Raw genomic sequence first — 15,422 nt, forward strand, 5'->3', positions numbered from 1 at the left:
CGTTTGCTTGGAGATAGACCCGTTTGCTCCAGCACGGAGCAACATACTTAGACACACATTAACTGGATACTTAGACCCGTGCAACAATGCAGAGTGGCAGGAATCCCGTCTACAGCGGGCAGAAGCTCAATAGCAGCATCAGAGAGAGGAAGAGAGACAGTTGGTTCAATGGGGGCTTGTCGGTTGCCATCATATTGTACGCTCAGAAAATCTATTGGGTTTGTAAAGGGATATACCATAATTTCTTCGAATATCATCTCATGATGAAGGCTAATGGTTGTTTAGAGGCTGTATTATCCTCTACACAATAGTCATATGCTTTCAGTTTTGGTTCGACAATGTGACGAACAATAATCTATTATGTCTAGTGCCATTTAAATACATCATTAGATGATCCCGCGCCATGATTCATGAAAGATGGTGAATGCTCGTTAAAAGAAAATCAAATGAAATGAAGCAACAGATATCCACAGCCCGAGCAGGTAGACTCAAGACGGCAACCCCGGGACAGGGACAGAGACCCAACCCCCTTCGCCACTCTCTTCCCGACGAGAAAGGACCTGTAGGTCCCATCTGCCGCAGAATCCATCATTATTAGCAATCCGTGTCACCTGCGAAAAGGATCCGCCTTCTTTTGAATCATCCCCTACCCAGACTGTCTCCTGCACTTCCTTGCCAGGAATCTCTGCTCGACGCGGATTATATACCGGAAGACCAACCGCAGTGCTGGAAAGCCAATGGGCGACAGAATAAAGTCTCTCCACCCGACGAGTAATCCTGAGCCAACTGAAAGAGCGAGGGTGGTAGGCCACGCGAATGAAGGGGTTCATGTATATGCCTGAATCTTCCTCGCCGTCCCTCTCAGCCTTGGCCGCATCTATGGAGGAGGAAGAGGGCCAGCTTTGAATATCCGCGTGTATCAAACAGCATTCAGACGATTCCCAGAACATATCCTCCTCACCGCGAAATTGCACAGGCACGCGGCGTCCGCGGTAATATGTTGGCTGATCCGTGTCTGTTGCTGCTGGGATGCCGCGCTGGAAGAACCCAGCATCGAAGGCAACCATTCCTCCCCAACAGCTACGCACCCGGACGGCATCGGTCCCCTGCAGTACATCCGAGCGACTCTGGGCTTTACCCGCAGTGGTGAACCATGGGAAGAATGGAAGTCCCATGCTATAGCCCTCAAGGTCGCGCGAGGCAAAGGTATCGTAGAACTTGAACGGGTTGATAAAGTCGACCGCACATGCGGCTCGATAATCCGGGCGGCCGTCGCGGGTATGTGTCGAGAAAAGAAGCTGCAGGGCATCCACGGGATCGAAGTAGACGTCATTCAAGAAGAGGAGACGGTCGAACCGATGGTTCAGATCATCCAAGGGACGCAGGGCCCGGTTGCGGACCTCTGCCAGGTAGGCTACGCGGCGCACGTGGCTGGATCCATCGGGTAGTGTAACGGTGGGAAAGCCCGTGAAGTTAAAATGTTTGTCGTAAACGATGGACTTGTTACAAGGGACTCGATCGCTCAGCGCCGACAATGCCTGCTCGCCAGTTGCATCGCTGTCATTCTCATAGATGCTCAGGAAGACACGGCCCGGCCCGATCATGTCGATCAGATCTAGAAGACTCTGGCCCCACGCGCCACCCGCCAAAACCCCAGTCTTGTCATAGAGGCTGACCGCGATAAAAACGGTAGAGTTATGTAGATTTCCCCGGCCTGGGGTTGTGGAGCCTTGGACGGCTAATTGCAAGTCACGGTAGTGAGGAGGCAAGTGAGTATAGGACGGGAATAATGCGAAGGTTGTAACAATTAGGCCAACCAGCACGCAAAACAGGATGGAAACAATCCTACGGATTGTGAAGGTGTCAGGAGAATAACGTCGTTGTATGCGCCATTTCGCTGCTCGTGAGGTCTGGAACAGAAGGGCTAAGAGACGTTCGGCGCGGGAGACTCGAGCGCGAGTGGGATACCCTTCTATCGAATCATCCCTCGCCAGTTCAATCTCTTCGGCATCGTCGAACGAAGTGCGAGCGACGGGCTCGTACCAGCCCCTCGTAAAACGTCCCATGACGAATCCGGCCACGACAGTGTCGAATGTCACTAGAGCGGGAGATCTGACAGGGGAATTTGGAAGTGGGAGCCTACTTCATATTTCTTTTGGGCGCTTACTTTTGGGCTTACTGTGCAGAGCAAACACTTTGCCCTTTCAATATTAGATTCATGTGATTGCCGATCGCTGCATATTATTTGCTCATCTTGAGCTACATGATTTACTAAGAAATAATGCTTCTTTCGACCAGTAATCTATAATAAGCAAAAATACCCACCAACTAGGAATAGTACCATTGCCCTAGTATAGTCACTACTGCAGCCGCTAGGGCAAGGCTGAGGCCATAGGCAACGCTATTTTGCGTAATACAGTAATGCCAGTAAGAAAAATAGAACCCCAGCCGTGGCTATGTTAATGGGGCAGGTTTGTAGTATTTAAGCATAGAAAATTCAAGGACAAGGTACCTGATGATTTCCTTTGACATTAAAGCACTACCTACTCACGCATTATATCGAGCCAGCCTACAGGCAGCAAAGGCTATGTGGCCTGATTGTTGATGGATGGAGCCTAAATTACTTATACTACTAAACGCTGGGAGATTGAAGTGGATCTCTCAACGTAACGTTGTTAACGTAGGATCGCCTGAGGCGTCCTGGTGTTCGCCGGGAAAGACCCGTCATTTTGCTGTGGGTCTGAACCTTACCCGACAATCCTCCGGCGTGTCTCGTGCGACCACACATTCAATCTGACCAGACCTTTTCTCAACTCTTGGAAAAGCTTAAGCTGACGTGATCTGACCATCTATTTTGATGGCTCTAGCAGCTGTTAGCCTCAAGTCGCACAATGGCCAAATTCGACTGTAGCACATTAAAGCATCTCAGGGACGCAGTCCATGAGGTACTAGTCGTAACTGAACTCGTCGAAAATGCAGGGATCCCAGCTGAGACATTTCAAAGTGCACTAGCCGCTAGGTAGTTAGTATGTCTTACCAGGGCTCTAGTACCTATACTATTCAGTATCCATGGTTAGCGTTGGTGTCATGGCCGCTAGCTCGAGATCGATGTAGACACTAGGGATGGTGTAATTTCATTTTTGGGAAGCCATTACAGTAATTCTGTAATTTCACTCGGTTGAACTATTACAATTTTAATTTATCATGTAATTTTAGTGGATACCATAACTGACTAATCATATTACTAATTTTAATTAATTTAATTAATTAGATTATCAGGATCCTGATCCCTTGGTAGTCTAAGAAAACTAGAGATTTCTTATTATTCTGCACTGTAAATATATATATATTAATCTTCTAAACACTGAAAACACTGCTACATATATAAGAATATATAAATTTTAATGATTTTGCTTAAGACTAGTTTATTTAAACTAATTCTAAAGAGGAAACTAGCATCTGTTTAATTTAAAGATATTTTAAATAAACTAGGTCCTGCCTGCCTTACCTGCCTGTATATATACTTACTATATAGTAATTTCTACCATATTATTTAGCTAATTGGTTAATATACCTGCTGATCTATGATTTTAGTTAAATCATGGCGCTAAGCCCATATAAATTTAGTGTGATTTAATTCTTATAATAGCCAAACCCATTACATGAAATTTGACCAAAAATGGGTGTATTACATGAAATTGTAATTACAATCCACCATCCCTAGTAGACACCCCTTTGCGAATACGAATAGCCACATCCACACAGTCTAGTTCTCAGGTGGTGGTTAGTAGGCTAGATGGTCTAGGCTCTCGAATTCCCAAGCCATGAAATTTTTGCTAGCAGCTCATACAACCAGTGATGCTTAGAATGGGCCCCCTTCCCTAAAAAATGTTCTCGCGAAATCTGCCTCATCTTGTTTCGATCCAATCACCCTAAATGTATCTGCGCATGTATTCTCCCTGATGAGATAGTCGATGAACGGTCGCTGAATAATCCAATTAATGCTGAAAAAAATGATCCTCTAGAGCCTTTAACAGTCGTCATGCTCGGTTCGAAGCGGAGTGTAGCCAGACGCAGTATTCGTTATCCTACAGAGGTGATTTGTGTTGATTACATCCTATATCCCGGACTGTTTTCACGGATATTGGCATCTAAAGTAACGGCCATCCTTGAAGACGGGGCATAGGGTAATTGCAGCGGAAGTAACAGGCTATGTTAAGAGGACTTGGTTCAGGACACCAGAGTGCTCAAACATATAGTTACCTGGCTGCCAAGGTGGCTCCTGTCCTCTGAAAGAACGTTATTGGATTAAGGCAGGGGATTTTTCAGTACGGTTTGAAATAGCTTCCAGACCTTGCTGTATAAGACAAGTGACCGAACAGAGGCTAGAAAAATCATAAAAAATTACATATTTTGGAATTATGGACTGGCCACCCCGAGTCAGGGTGTGTTGGTGTCACAGGGCACGTTGTTGTTCAACAACCCGGGCGATGATAAGAGAAAACAGCAAGCATCCCTCCAGCGCCAACATACATTGATACCATGGCCTAGCTGAGAATGAAGAGTTCGGTGCTCGGGGCATACTGTTGTGTCACCGGGCTCTCAGCGGGCTCTCAGCCAGCGCCTGACCAGTCAGTCACCACTGTTGCCCTCACATAATGGGGTGTGCTTTCCGGCGCCCTCGCCCGCCTCGCTTCCGCTCTCTGTCCCCATGCCACCCTCCACTCCACACCCCCATCTCCTTGACTCAACCCCGCTCCGCCCCTCGACCTAAAAAGGTGCTCTTCACCCGTCTGTCACGGGATTTCCGCTCGCGAATATAAGTACGCTCTCCACTCGAATCTTTCACATCCACTATCTCTGATAGGGCATGTGCTCTACGCTTACGTCCAACTACTGCTTTAGGAACAACTAGCATTCCAAGATATCACAATCATGTCTATTCAAATCTGTCACACATTTCATATTTTCAGTTCCAGTCCTCCTGACTAGAATGCTACTCCTTCACCTCCTTATGTACGGATTATCCAAGGTCCTATCAGCGATCGGAAGATGTCTGACCAGATCACCCAAGGAAGCACCAATACCATGTAGAATATTGCGTTCCTCCATGGTCCTCAAAGTATCATTCCGTCTATACCTTACCAAGGTAATGTTGTGTCCACGAAGCACAGCCCCGAACTTTGGCCAATCAGCACCGGGGGAATACACACCACGTCTGAAAATCTCACGTATAAGAGCCATCAACTCATTCTGGTCGGCGTGTTCGGGACCAGAAATAGCCAGAAACACTGGACAACTATAGGTCGTGCTGGTGACAACAAGCATTTCATACTTGACATTGCGGCCAGTGAAGGACGGGTAGCTGTGGTCGCTTGTAATCACTGAGCGCAGGTCATCTTTCTCGAAACCTGCTTCATCGACGTAACCGTGTCCATCGAATCGTTCTACCCACTGTTCTTGAAGGAGACGCGAGAGTAGACTGAGGTAGCCGTGATCAGGGGCTGCCGTCTCCAGGATTGGGGTAGTCATGGCGGATGATGCTGTATAGTATACAGTATATAGTGTGTCTGTGTGCGAAATGGATAGAGACCGATGGATTGATGGACGAAGCTTGCAGTTGATACCAGTGAGAGAGCAATTGCCGGTCTGATACACAGAAAGACAGACCAGACGAAGGGGTCACAGGCATACTTATATGTTAACTTCCTTCCTCCATGCCAGACGCACGTGCAGAAGAAGCTATTGAGAATTGCGTCGTTGCATCTCTGGATATTTCATACAGCATCCAGTATTAGCATACGTACATTTCCGTCAATCACCTCTATCTTGTGCTGTTTAGCTTCTAGTGTCTGTTCCCCGAGCAGGATAAAATCAAATTCCCTAGATAACATCTACTAAATAGTTGGAAACAACCCAGAGGGTGTCAATTACATACAAGGCAATATGCACTGTACGTCACATATCTATATGAAAGTCCTTCACGTACGCTGACGAACCGGAATCAACCTCATACATTACCGCTCAGCTTAAACAAGACCAAAGAATGGCTCTCGCCAGCCGTGCTGTTTTCTGCCCAACACAACATACATACTAATCAGGAATATCAGTCCACTCATTGAGTGCACCAATCTGAATCAGTATAATTACAGAAGGAACCTCCTAGACACCCTGAGAATAGAGCTGGAGTATCAGGAAGATTCCATGCCGATGGACATTGTTTAGAGTTTAGCTTTTCAGGCATCGGTTGGTACGCGATCTATATGTGGTACGTAACCATGGATGTTTCCCTGTAGTCACTTTCTGCAGGTCTCCCTATGTTGCTGGAACCGAGTTCAAAAACTGGTTTGCTGACTTCTGATTCCACCTTTTTTTACACTTGTTGGTAGAACTGCTAAACCACCCACGTATGCAGTATGTATCAAAACTATACATCTAACTAGAATCTTTCCAGTGAGTACAAACACATACTCTACATCTACACATATTCATCACTAAGTACCTACGTAGTCTTCAAGAGCGATAGGGAAAACTTGTCAATTCACACCTAGCACACAGATCCGAACCATCCCGAAAATCCCCCAAATAGCAGTTTTACTACTGCGTCCCATTTTCAGCCGGGATCTGAAATTCCTCAACAATCCCATCCAAAAGACGTATAATCCTCCCCCAGAGAATATCATGCACCTTCTCCCCCTCAAACTCCACCTGTTGTGCACCACCTTCAGGATCCACCTTGAAGACACATATTTCCTGCCCATAAATAAACGCCCCGTACTGTGGCCACCCATCACGAGGTTGGTTTTTCTTGTCCGCGAACAAATATCGTAGCTTAGCTCTCAGTAAATCATATACCACCTCAACGCGCTCTCGATCCCAGTCGAGAACCTGCCCGTCAGGTGATAGTAATGGATCGGGTGCCTGACACCCAACGGCAACAAACACCGGCCCATGTTTTCTGCTGCACATGATAAGATTTGCGTGGAAGAGGTCGCCCTGGAGCTCTGGACTTGGCTGGAGCCATTGGTGTAATGTGCTTAGCACGTTCAAGTCGTCGCGCTTGAACCCACGTTTGGAGACATTTCCGTGTTCGTCAACCTTTTCCTCAAACGAGCGTTTGAGGGTGTCGGCGAAGTTGAGAATGTTGTATGTCTCGGCGTTCATTGTGGTTGTGGGTGTGGATGTTTCGATTGGAGTGTTGCAATGATGGGGCAGATCGGTAGTATATCTGGCACCGTGGGAAGATGTAGCTTGATGAATTATATCGACGCAAGCAAGAGAGTGAGAGAAGTTCGCCGGGTCTTTATAGGGTTTTATGGTCTCCCTCATCACGCGCATGAGGCATCATCTCTAATATAATCTGGGCATGAATCACATTATACATCATTTCAGAAGCATTTTTTCGCGACCTTCCTGTTGAAGATTGTCAAGGATAATGGGGTGGCAAGGAGCCTAGGTGTCTTCTTCATGCGCATGTAGCTTATGTTAAAAACGGATCGATGCCCTTGAGAAATCATATTCATTGCGGGGAATCGAGGCAACCAGGCGTAATTGAATCGTACAGCAATAACACCGGCACATACCTCACGAATGGTGGGTTTATCCTCATCCTTTTATCGCATTACTCGCATCCGTAAGTCACTTTTACATTCCGTCAAGATAGGCACACAGTCAGGGAATTATCAGCTAAAGGAGACTACTCATCTCGCCAGCTGTCTTGGAGTCTTCCGTTCACAATTATATTTAAATAGGCAAATTGACTTGGCCCCAGTTCCTCTGGCTGCAAAATGTGTGATACATCCAACATTGTCGTAATTCCTTAATGGCGGTCATTGGGAATATCTTCTGTGCAACGAAGGAAGAATAGCTTTGTCTTGAGATAGTGGTTTGTGTGGTCATGGATAAGTAGATATTGTGTGTGTGCTCTTATTTTAGATCGTTGTTGCTGGAATATGAAATGAAATTGGTATATTGATATTTTTGCTCATAGCATAACACATTATCTAGTGCGGAAGAATCCGTTATATAGCATCGATTAGGCATACATGTTTATCGTCCCTCATGTCTCAAACAGAAGGACACAGGCTTCCCATAACCTCTATTCTTTTTATTTTTCTCCGGGACAATGCAAAGTTCATTTATCGACCAATCTTCTGCAGCTCCAACCACCGCAGAGGCGGGAACACCAGCATCGCCCAAGACACACCCACCCAGATACCCAGGTCCGCGCCGTCCGAACCAACCATCCTAGCAATCGGACCAACATACCATATTTGGTCCATGCAGACGATCGCACCCGCCCAGCCAATCAGGAACGCAGCCAGAGCAGCAAGACCAAGGGGCAACTTGGACCGGTCAGCCCAAGCATCCCAGTCGAAACCACGGGTGCGGCGGAAGATGAGGTGTTCCTCCAAAGCGATGGTCAAATAGATGGTCACCCAGTAGCCCATCAGGGCAAGGAAGTTCTCGAAGATATCGTAGAGGTGGTTCCGGCCACCCAGGGCGCAAGCAGTGTAGATGATCACACAAATACAGGAGAGGAACCATCTGGGAAGGCTGCCAAGGTGACGGCCCATGATCTGGAAGCCCAGGGTGGCGGAGTAGGTTCCAGGGATGTTGTTGGCAATCAGACCCAAGGCGACGAGAACGCCCAAGAACTTGCCAAATCCGCCGAGACCGTCATATCCAGCGATGATGAGAGCTCCAGCAGAAGTGTCGTAGGCCTCCGCCCAGGATGGGTTCGTTAGCGTGCCACTGGCGAGGCCGACGCCCATAAGGTTGGCAAAAGAGAGGGCAAGGCCGACACCGAACAGGGTCAGGGTGAAGGTCTTCCATTTCGAGGTGGTGGGAGGGAAGTAGACGAAGAAATCAGCGCCAGCAGGGGCCCAGGCAATGGAACTGGAGAGACAGAGCGAGAAGAAGGTGAGACGGTTGGCGTTGACGGTCTGGGGGTCGCCAGTAGTCTTGATGTTGGTGTCGAATTTCGGGCCGGCACTGCCGACCAAGACGAAGATGGCGATGAGTTGAGGCACCCAGGCCCATCGCTCGTACACGTGGAAAGGCGCCATACCAAAGACCACAACAATCCACGTGATGATGGCAATGATGATGATTCCCACCACCACCGTCAACCCACCATCAGCAACTGCGGATAGCACCTGGCCACCGACAAGGCAGTCGATCATTCCATAGCCCAACATGATGATAATGTTCAAAAGACAAGCGATCTTACTCGGGTAGTAGCCCATGAAATATCTTGCGACGACCTGTAAGGTTTTTGGTTAGCACTACTAGACTTTCTCCAGATCCAGAAGGTGGCACGTTGCTTACCATTGTTCGATTACCACTCTGCGGTCCAAATGTTCCCATATACGCCACACCTGCCGCACCAAGGAAAGCACCAAACACCGCACAGAGCGCCGAGTCAACAAAACTCAGAGAATAGTCCAGAGGCCCGTACATTCCGATTGCGATGTTGTTAGCGGTGATGTTGGTACTAAACCAAAGCAAAGCCATTTGCATATAATTGGATGCTGAGGCAGCGTGGCGCTCAGACTCTGGGACACGCTCGATACCGCGGCTTTCGAGGAATTTGATGGATTGAATACGAGCGTTGAGCCTCGTCCAGGCATTCCCTGAAGAAGGGTAGGAGGCCATTTCTTTTCCGGTTTCCGAGGGAGACGAGACCGATTCTACGGCTGGAGCGGCGCGGTGGCCCTTCTCCTCGTCGCGCATGGTATCAGCCATGCTGGATATAGTGATAAACGGTCTGCGAGCTGGCGCAGGAGGGAATCCTCAGTTGGAGCAAAAGACGTTGAGGCCGCAAGTTTCAGAGATCGAAACGCAGCCGTTGAAGAGAACGTAGGAGGATTTAATGCAAGCCCAGCTGCATGGCGGAAGAAAACTCAGGGCCGGATGGGGGATAAAGAGGAGTTTTGCCCCCCTCGCAGTTGGCACTAGAGCAGGGACTAAGCTAAGGTAGAGTTGGATCCGGCGAATATGGGAAGTAGTTGGCGGAGAATGACTCCTCTGGCTTTTCTGCTCGGGCTTCGCCGGATTACTTTTTGGGAAATTTTTTTTTCTTCATTTTGGCCACAAAAAGTCAGTCACCCGCCAATGACAGGACCCGCGCGGCAGCATCCATGCTTGGCTCCAGCACCCACAGTGCTTAGCGGTTCAAGCAACGAGATTAATTCATTTCCCTCTTAGTACTCTCCGATCCCGCTGGGCACCATCTTATTGTGATTAGCCTTGGTGTTCCCTGGGTCATCACCCTTGCCGTGGATGAACCTCAAAGGGTCTGGACATGGCTCATGAAGACGGATTAAACCGCGATTGCTATTTTCATCTGGAAGGCTTATTTCTTTCATTGTCCTCGGCTTTCCCTTCCCAGCTCTCCCGGTTCCTCTTCTGATTTGAAGTTGATGACATGACCAACACTAAGCAGTTTTGGGGTTAGCAAGATGCCCTCATTGGGGACTAATATTCTGCCGGGGTCCCTCTACCGCCCAGGGGCAAATACTCTCGAGGAACATGGGCTGATGGATTCCAGCTAATTCTAGGCGACAGCATCATCTCCGGTTGCGACGGCGTTTCAGCTACCTATGGTGCAGAATGTATATTAAACGCCTTGATTAAGCGGAAATTCTATTGACCTGACTCGATATTAAATGGCTCATAGGCAGACTTGACTATGTCTCCAAGCAGTGCATGGCCCGTCCTTATCACGATCCAAGTGGAGCACGTGCCCCGCTCTGCGAAGCGGAAGGTCTAGCCGTCGTTCCGTTCTTTCTCTCCATTGTCGACTGTGAGTGAGAGAGTCTGCCTGGTCCGTTCCTCGCCATGATCCAGCTCCCCACGCCTTTAGTCTGGGTCTCAACACAGTAGCACGGTAACAGTTGCACAGTAGCTCAACAGTCACCCTTCAAACTTTTAGCCTTCCGCCCTCCTTCGTGGCTACATTACGAAACGAATTTGGCCGGAAGACAATTTATACGCCTTGGCTGGACAACCAACGTTAAACTCAGCGAGGTCTTTCGGAGATAAGCGTACGAATCTTAAAATGAACGCGTACTCATCGAGTCACCGAGTTTGCACGATGGATTACCCCTCCGTTGGAGGACCGAAGAAAAGCCTAACTAGGCCAAAGTCTCTTCGGTGTTCCGCAGCTCCGATACTGTCTACTAACGGCAGGCACTACATGGCCAGCCTATCCATCTCCACCTGAGACCAGCTGGCTTCTGCACCGGTGGCCCTTAGGAGTGGAGGATGGCCACGCATTTTAATCTATAATTCGGCAAATTCGAGATCCTAGACAGGCCCTCGATTTGCCTTCCACCTCATGGTTCGATCAAAGTGAGGAAAAAAGCAGGAGACATGATTGTACGTGGCAAGCTGGCCTGCTCGTGCTTTCCAATCCATCTGACTGGCTGTCACGGTGGGTGCACAATACGTAGCCGAAGCTTAGTCGGGGAACCCCGGTCATCTCCTGATGAGGTCCAAGTTGAGAATCGAAACACAAACCCGCTTTCCAAGCGCCGGAGAATTTCCGAATCTATGAGGTTTTCCAGCCTTGTGGCTGGCGCTATTCGAGACATGATCAAGAACCTCACGACTAGAGTAGCTCTGTTCCACCTTTGGAAAACAATATTTGGTGTACTATTGAGTCTATCTAGTACCTCGTGTTCGACGCACGTTGTAATCCGGGTCTCCCGGCTTTGACAAATAGACTTTGTGCAGAATTTTCTAGTTTATGCAGGGATGCAGTCTAGCAAGGATTCGAATCCTGTAATAAATGAAATTATTCAGCGTTGATGGCGCGTTATGCCCCATAACCACTCAGCCGTCTTAATTTACTCCTCGTGCCGCCACCCAAGGGTGAGCGGCCACATGAACCATAGGAAGGAGAAAGCTAATATGTAGTACTAACTCCTACCCGAACAATACTCCAATCCGAAGCCCTAATTAGCTACAGGCTAAGTCTGGCAGGCCCCGGCCTTGATAGCCTGCCAGGTTCTAGAAGTTCATAAACAGCGACCCCGTACTTTAGATTCAGAATAGTCCTTGCGACCATGACCCTGTTGCTTCTCGTTGCGCTCCCATAGAACCCATGATGGCCAACGATGGTGGCGGCAGTCCGCATGATCTGGTCGTGCAGACCTGGATCATGTACAGCATTGCTATTCTGCTGTTCCTGGTGAGACTGTATGTACAACCCTTTGTTGTTCATAGATAGCCTATCAATCGTGGGCATCATCAGTAACAAAAATACAGGTTTGCCCGCTACAAGCGACTCGGACTTCGATTCCAGATCGAAGATTACCTTATGGTGGTCGCTGTGGTAGGTTGCATGCACTACACTGTCATACCTTTGGCCATGTATTAACGCGCTCTGTTTGTGGTCGCAGGGATTCTACACAGCATTCGCAGTTACCAACATTTATATCATCGAAGGAGGAGGTAGCAATCTGTATGAACCTCCGAGTTTGTACTACAGTTTCTCAGCCTCCGAGATTGCTGCAAGAGTCAGAGGTTCCAAGATCGAGTTTGCTTCGGAGAATGTATGTTTGCTTCCCCATTCTAGGTCAGTAAAGCCTAACACTATGTGCAAAACAGTGCCAGCTCTGCACCATCTATTCTCTCAAGGCTTGCATGCTGTTGGTGCACTTCCGACTGACGTAGGTGCATTCTCTGAGTCAACGCTGAGCAACTACTGACGCACACTGCCAGATCGAACTTATGGCAGCACCGCCTGGTTAAAATCATCGCCGGATACACCCTTATCGGCTGGATCACCACGGAGCTGGTGCTGTTCCTGAACTGTCGCCCCCTGTCCGGATATTGGACACTCCCGCCACCCCATAAGGAGTGCAGCACCTACTTTCGCTACGAAGTGGTACAATGCGTCTTCAACATCAGTTCCGATATTTTCATTCTCTGCGTCATACTACCGATGTTTATCCGCGCAAAAATGCCCTGGAAGACCAAATTACCCGTGATCGTGGTCTTCTCCATGGGTATCGTGGTGGTGCGTTCCTGCCCGAGTTGGCTTTGGCCCCCAGACTAGTCGCTAACTTGCATCTTCTGCCCCTCAGATCGCCTGTGCCATCATTTCCAAATACTTCACATTCTACAATATCTACGACGATAGCTACCAATTCTGGTACCTCCGGGAAGCATCGATCGGCATGTACGTGACGAACTTGCCATTCGTCTGGAGCCTCGCCAGATCGACACTTACCTTCCTGCGAACGAGTCAGTACACCAACAAGGGCCGATACAACGAAGCCCAATACGGAACCGACCATGCTTCGAATGCACGGTGGAAATCGGGGGTGCATTCTCGGTCGACTCGCAACATGCCTACCATTTACGATACTCGAACCGGACGCGCGGACGGAATAACACGCACCGAAAGTGAAGAGAACATTATTGAAATGGGTGGGGTTGGACATATCACCAACAAGTCGACCGCATCGACTGGTAGCGACAATACAGAGTGGGCTCAGGCGAATGGACATGATGACTTCATCATCAGGAAGACGACGGAGATTGTCATTCAGAAGGACTGATCAGCCCATGATTTTCCTATGGATCGTCTCGACAGCCGATGAGCAGTCGCTATGACCTTGAGTTCCTCCCAGGAAGGCAATCGCCTTTCGTCTCCTGGCCGCGGAGACAAGACCTCTGAATCGCCCACAACAGCCTCACGAAACAACACCCCCTATCTCGATGCCAGGATTTGACCCCTTCAGGCTCCAGCGATCGCGAAGAGTTTGTGCAGCGCAATTGCCAACAACCCCGCTGTATCTGAACCACAGTGACGTTTCTCAGCACCACTGGGGCCCCGATCATCCAAACCACGCGGGGGCCGCATCCACGTTCCATCGACTGTCTCCGATCACTTTGAGCAAGTGAAAGGTAGATCAGTTCCACCGTCACAGTTACCCGTCCAGCCACGGCCGTCGGATTTAGGTAATCAACTACACTACTGTGTCCACGGTCCCACCAGGGACGATAGTACACGTAATGTATGGACTACCGAGTAGGCAACTCAGTCTTCACGATCCTTCTGTTGGGAAGGACCTTCAGGCACGGAGCTGAGGCAGGCTTCCACCCCCGTTTTCGGCCGGGGGGATTTTAGCGATCGGCCGGCCACGAGGTTCTTACCTGGTTGTGGTGGTCGGTGCTGTGGCTCCCCCCTCATTCTTCCTCACTTTCTTTCCGATGAAACATTTCAAATCCGATTCGGACGAGACAAATCTCATCATGTATAAAATTCCCTATGTTTCTTGTACATATTACTGTGATGATTCTACATAACCATACCTAATGATGTGTGAATGACATTTAATACTATTTATTCCCTGTTTCTTCGAGGCTGTGCAATAAACAAAAACTCAAACCCATCCGTCCCCCTGAAAGGAAATTCAAAGATGCACTGGCTCAGCTGAAAGTCCCAAACTCTGCCAAGCCGGAGCGGGTCGTGGTCGGGTCGGCTACAATCCTACACCAAACAAAGACTATTACTAGTGGTTCCCTCTGACAGACTCCGACACCTCCCAAGGAACCTTGGCGATACACCCACAAAGGCTTATTTCGATTCCAGCTTAGTGTCCGATGTTCATGTCTGCCTTTCTATGGCATGATCCTATCATCCTAGTCGGTTCCGAATTCAACAGAAAAAACCTCGGAAGATTTCAACGGCAGATAATTATCAAATCTATTCTGTCTGCAGGATAGCTAGTAGCCGGTAGTTAGTGGGGTAAGTATTCCGCAGTTTGTAGTAGTCGGGCAGTGCGTAAAACACCACACAGCGCTCAGCACTAATACACACTGGTCGGCTTCACCCGATGCTACTAATTGACTTTTTTTTTGTTTTGTTATAAACTTTATCATTGAGTTCAGGTTGTACCGTGCTGTGCTATCTATGCGTGCTCTGTCACGGTATGGATTGATTATCTCTAACTTTTCTATTTGCTGGTTGTTATGTCCGTAGCCATTCCTCCTATTATCCATTACTAGTATTTACTAGATAGTCGGATAGATGAACGAAGGATGCATGTAAGTGAGACACTCTTATCTCCATTTAACTTTCCATTTTCCAGGGCAGGAGAGAACAAACTCAGTATTTAGTACTCCTTCGACACGAACTAGATAATACTACCCTACCTACCTACCTTCCTATCTCGTATTCGTACTAGCATAAATTAATACACTACTATCTATTTATCTATCTACTCCGTACTACTGCAGGGGTAGTAGCCTCGGTACAATGCTTCCCTCCCCCTCATCAATAAAAATAACTAATATTCCTTCCTCCGCCTTGGCTTAGCTTGGATAGTTTTTGCACGGAAGTTAAGCGAAGCGAACTGCGACCAGGTGTGGTAAGATTTTAGATCGGTTCGGTAAATGCGTAGTTG

The 15,422-nt window shown here is 48.3% G+C and overlaps 5 protein-coding genes across 5 annotated transcripts; 1 reads left to right on the plus strand and 4 right to left on the minus strand.

The window, feature by feature from the left end:
* Window positions 1-367: 367 nt before the first annotated feature.
* BO79DRAFT_210037 (glycosyltransferase family 69 protein) lies at window positions 368-2,077 on the minus strand. The gene has a single exon (XM_025682720.1). The coding sequence runs from the start codon at window positions 2,064-2,066 to the stop codon at window positions 489-491; it is 1,578 nt and encodes a 525-aa protein (XP_025537804.1). The 5' UTR covers window positions 2,067-2,077; the 3' UTR covers window positions 368-488.
* A 3,068-nt stretch (window positions 2,078-5,145) lies between these two features.
* Window positions 5,146-5,532, minus strand: BO79DRAFT_120685 (uncharacterized protein; the record flags this gene model as incomplete). Its single annotated transcript, XM_025677943.1, has 1 exon — window positions 5,146-5,532. A coding segment is annotated over one exon (387 nt), but the record flags the coding sequence as incomplete, so codon positions are not given.
* Window positions 5,533-6,597: 1,065 nt separating this feature from the next.
* BO79DRAFT_152205 (uncharacterized protein) lies at window positions 6,598-7,164 on the minus strand (the record flags this gene model as incomplete). Its single annotated transcript, XM_025678681.1, has 1 exon — window positions 6,598-7,164. One exon carries the CDS (start codon window positions 7,162-7,164, stop codon window positions 6,598-6,600), a length of 567 nt encoding a protein of 188 aa, XP_025537806.1.
* Window positions 7,165-7,965: 801 nt separating this feature from the next.
* BO79DRAFT_176513 (purine-cytosine permease family protein) lies at window positions 7,966-9,984 on the minus strand. The gene is made up of 2 exons (XM_025679860.1): window positions 9,331-9,984; window positions 7,966-9,266 (listed from the first exon to the last, which is right to left on the minus strand). The coding sequence occupies exons 1-2, from the start codon at window positions 9,745-9,747 to the stop codon at window positions 8,139-8,141; spliced, it is 1,545 nt and encodes a 514-aa protein (XP_025537807.1). The 5' UTR covers window positions 9,748-9,984; the 3' UTR covers window positions 7,966-8,138.
* A 2,128-nt stretch (window positions 9,985-12,112) lies between these two features.
* On the plus strand, window positions 12,113-13,571 carry BO79DRAFT_152222 (UbiD family decarboxylase; the record flags this gene model as incomplete). Its single annotated transcript, XM_025678682.1, has 6 exons — window positions 12,113-12,204; window positions 12,274-12,340; window positions 12,408-12,560; window positions 12,616-12,677; window positions 12,730-13,027; window positions 13,095-13,571. The coding sequence occupies 6 exons, from the start codon at window positions 12,113-12,115 to the stop codon at window positions 13,569-13,571; spliced, it is 1,149 nt and encodes a 382-aa protein (XP_025537808.1).
* Between the last annotated feature and the right edge of the window lie 1,851 nt (window positions 13,572-15,422).

The sequence above is a fragment of the Aspergillus costaricaensis genome, assembly GCF_003184835.1.
Source record: "Aspergillus costaricaensis CBS 115574 unplaced genomic scaffold BO79scaffold_23, whole genome shotgun sequence".
NCBI classification, from domain to species: domain Eukaryota; kingdom Fungi; phylum Ascomycota; class Eurotiomycetes; order Eurotiales; family Aspergillaceae; genus Aspergillus; species Aspergillus costaricensis.

What these genes read in the sequence shown, in the direction of transcription:
- BO79DRAFT_210037 (XM_025682720.1), bottom strand. Translation starts at nt 2,066, where the DNA reads ATGGGACGTTTTACGAGGGGCTGGTACGAGCCCGTCGCTCGCACTTCG.
- BO79DRAFT_176513 (XM_025679860.1), bottom strand. Translation starts at nt 9,747, where the DNA reads ATGGCTGATACCATGCGCGACGAGGAGAAGGGCCACCGCGCCGCTCCA. An exon ending in AGAGTGGTAATCGAACAATG is followed by an intron (nt 9,267 to 9,330) that starts GTAAGCAACGTG and finishes AAAACCTTACAG; the next exon opens with GTCGTCGCAAGATATTTCAT.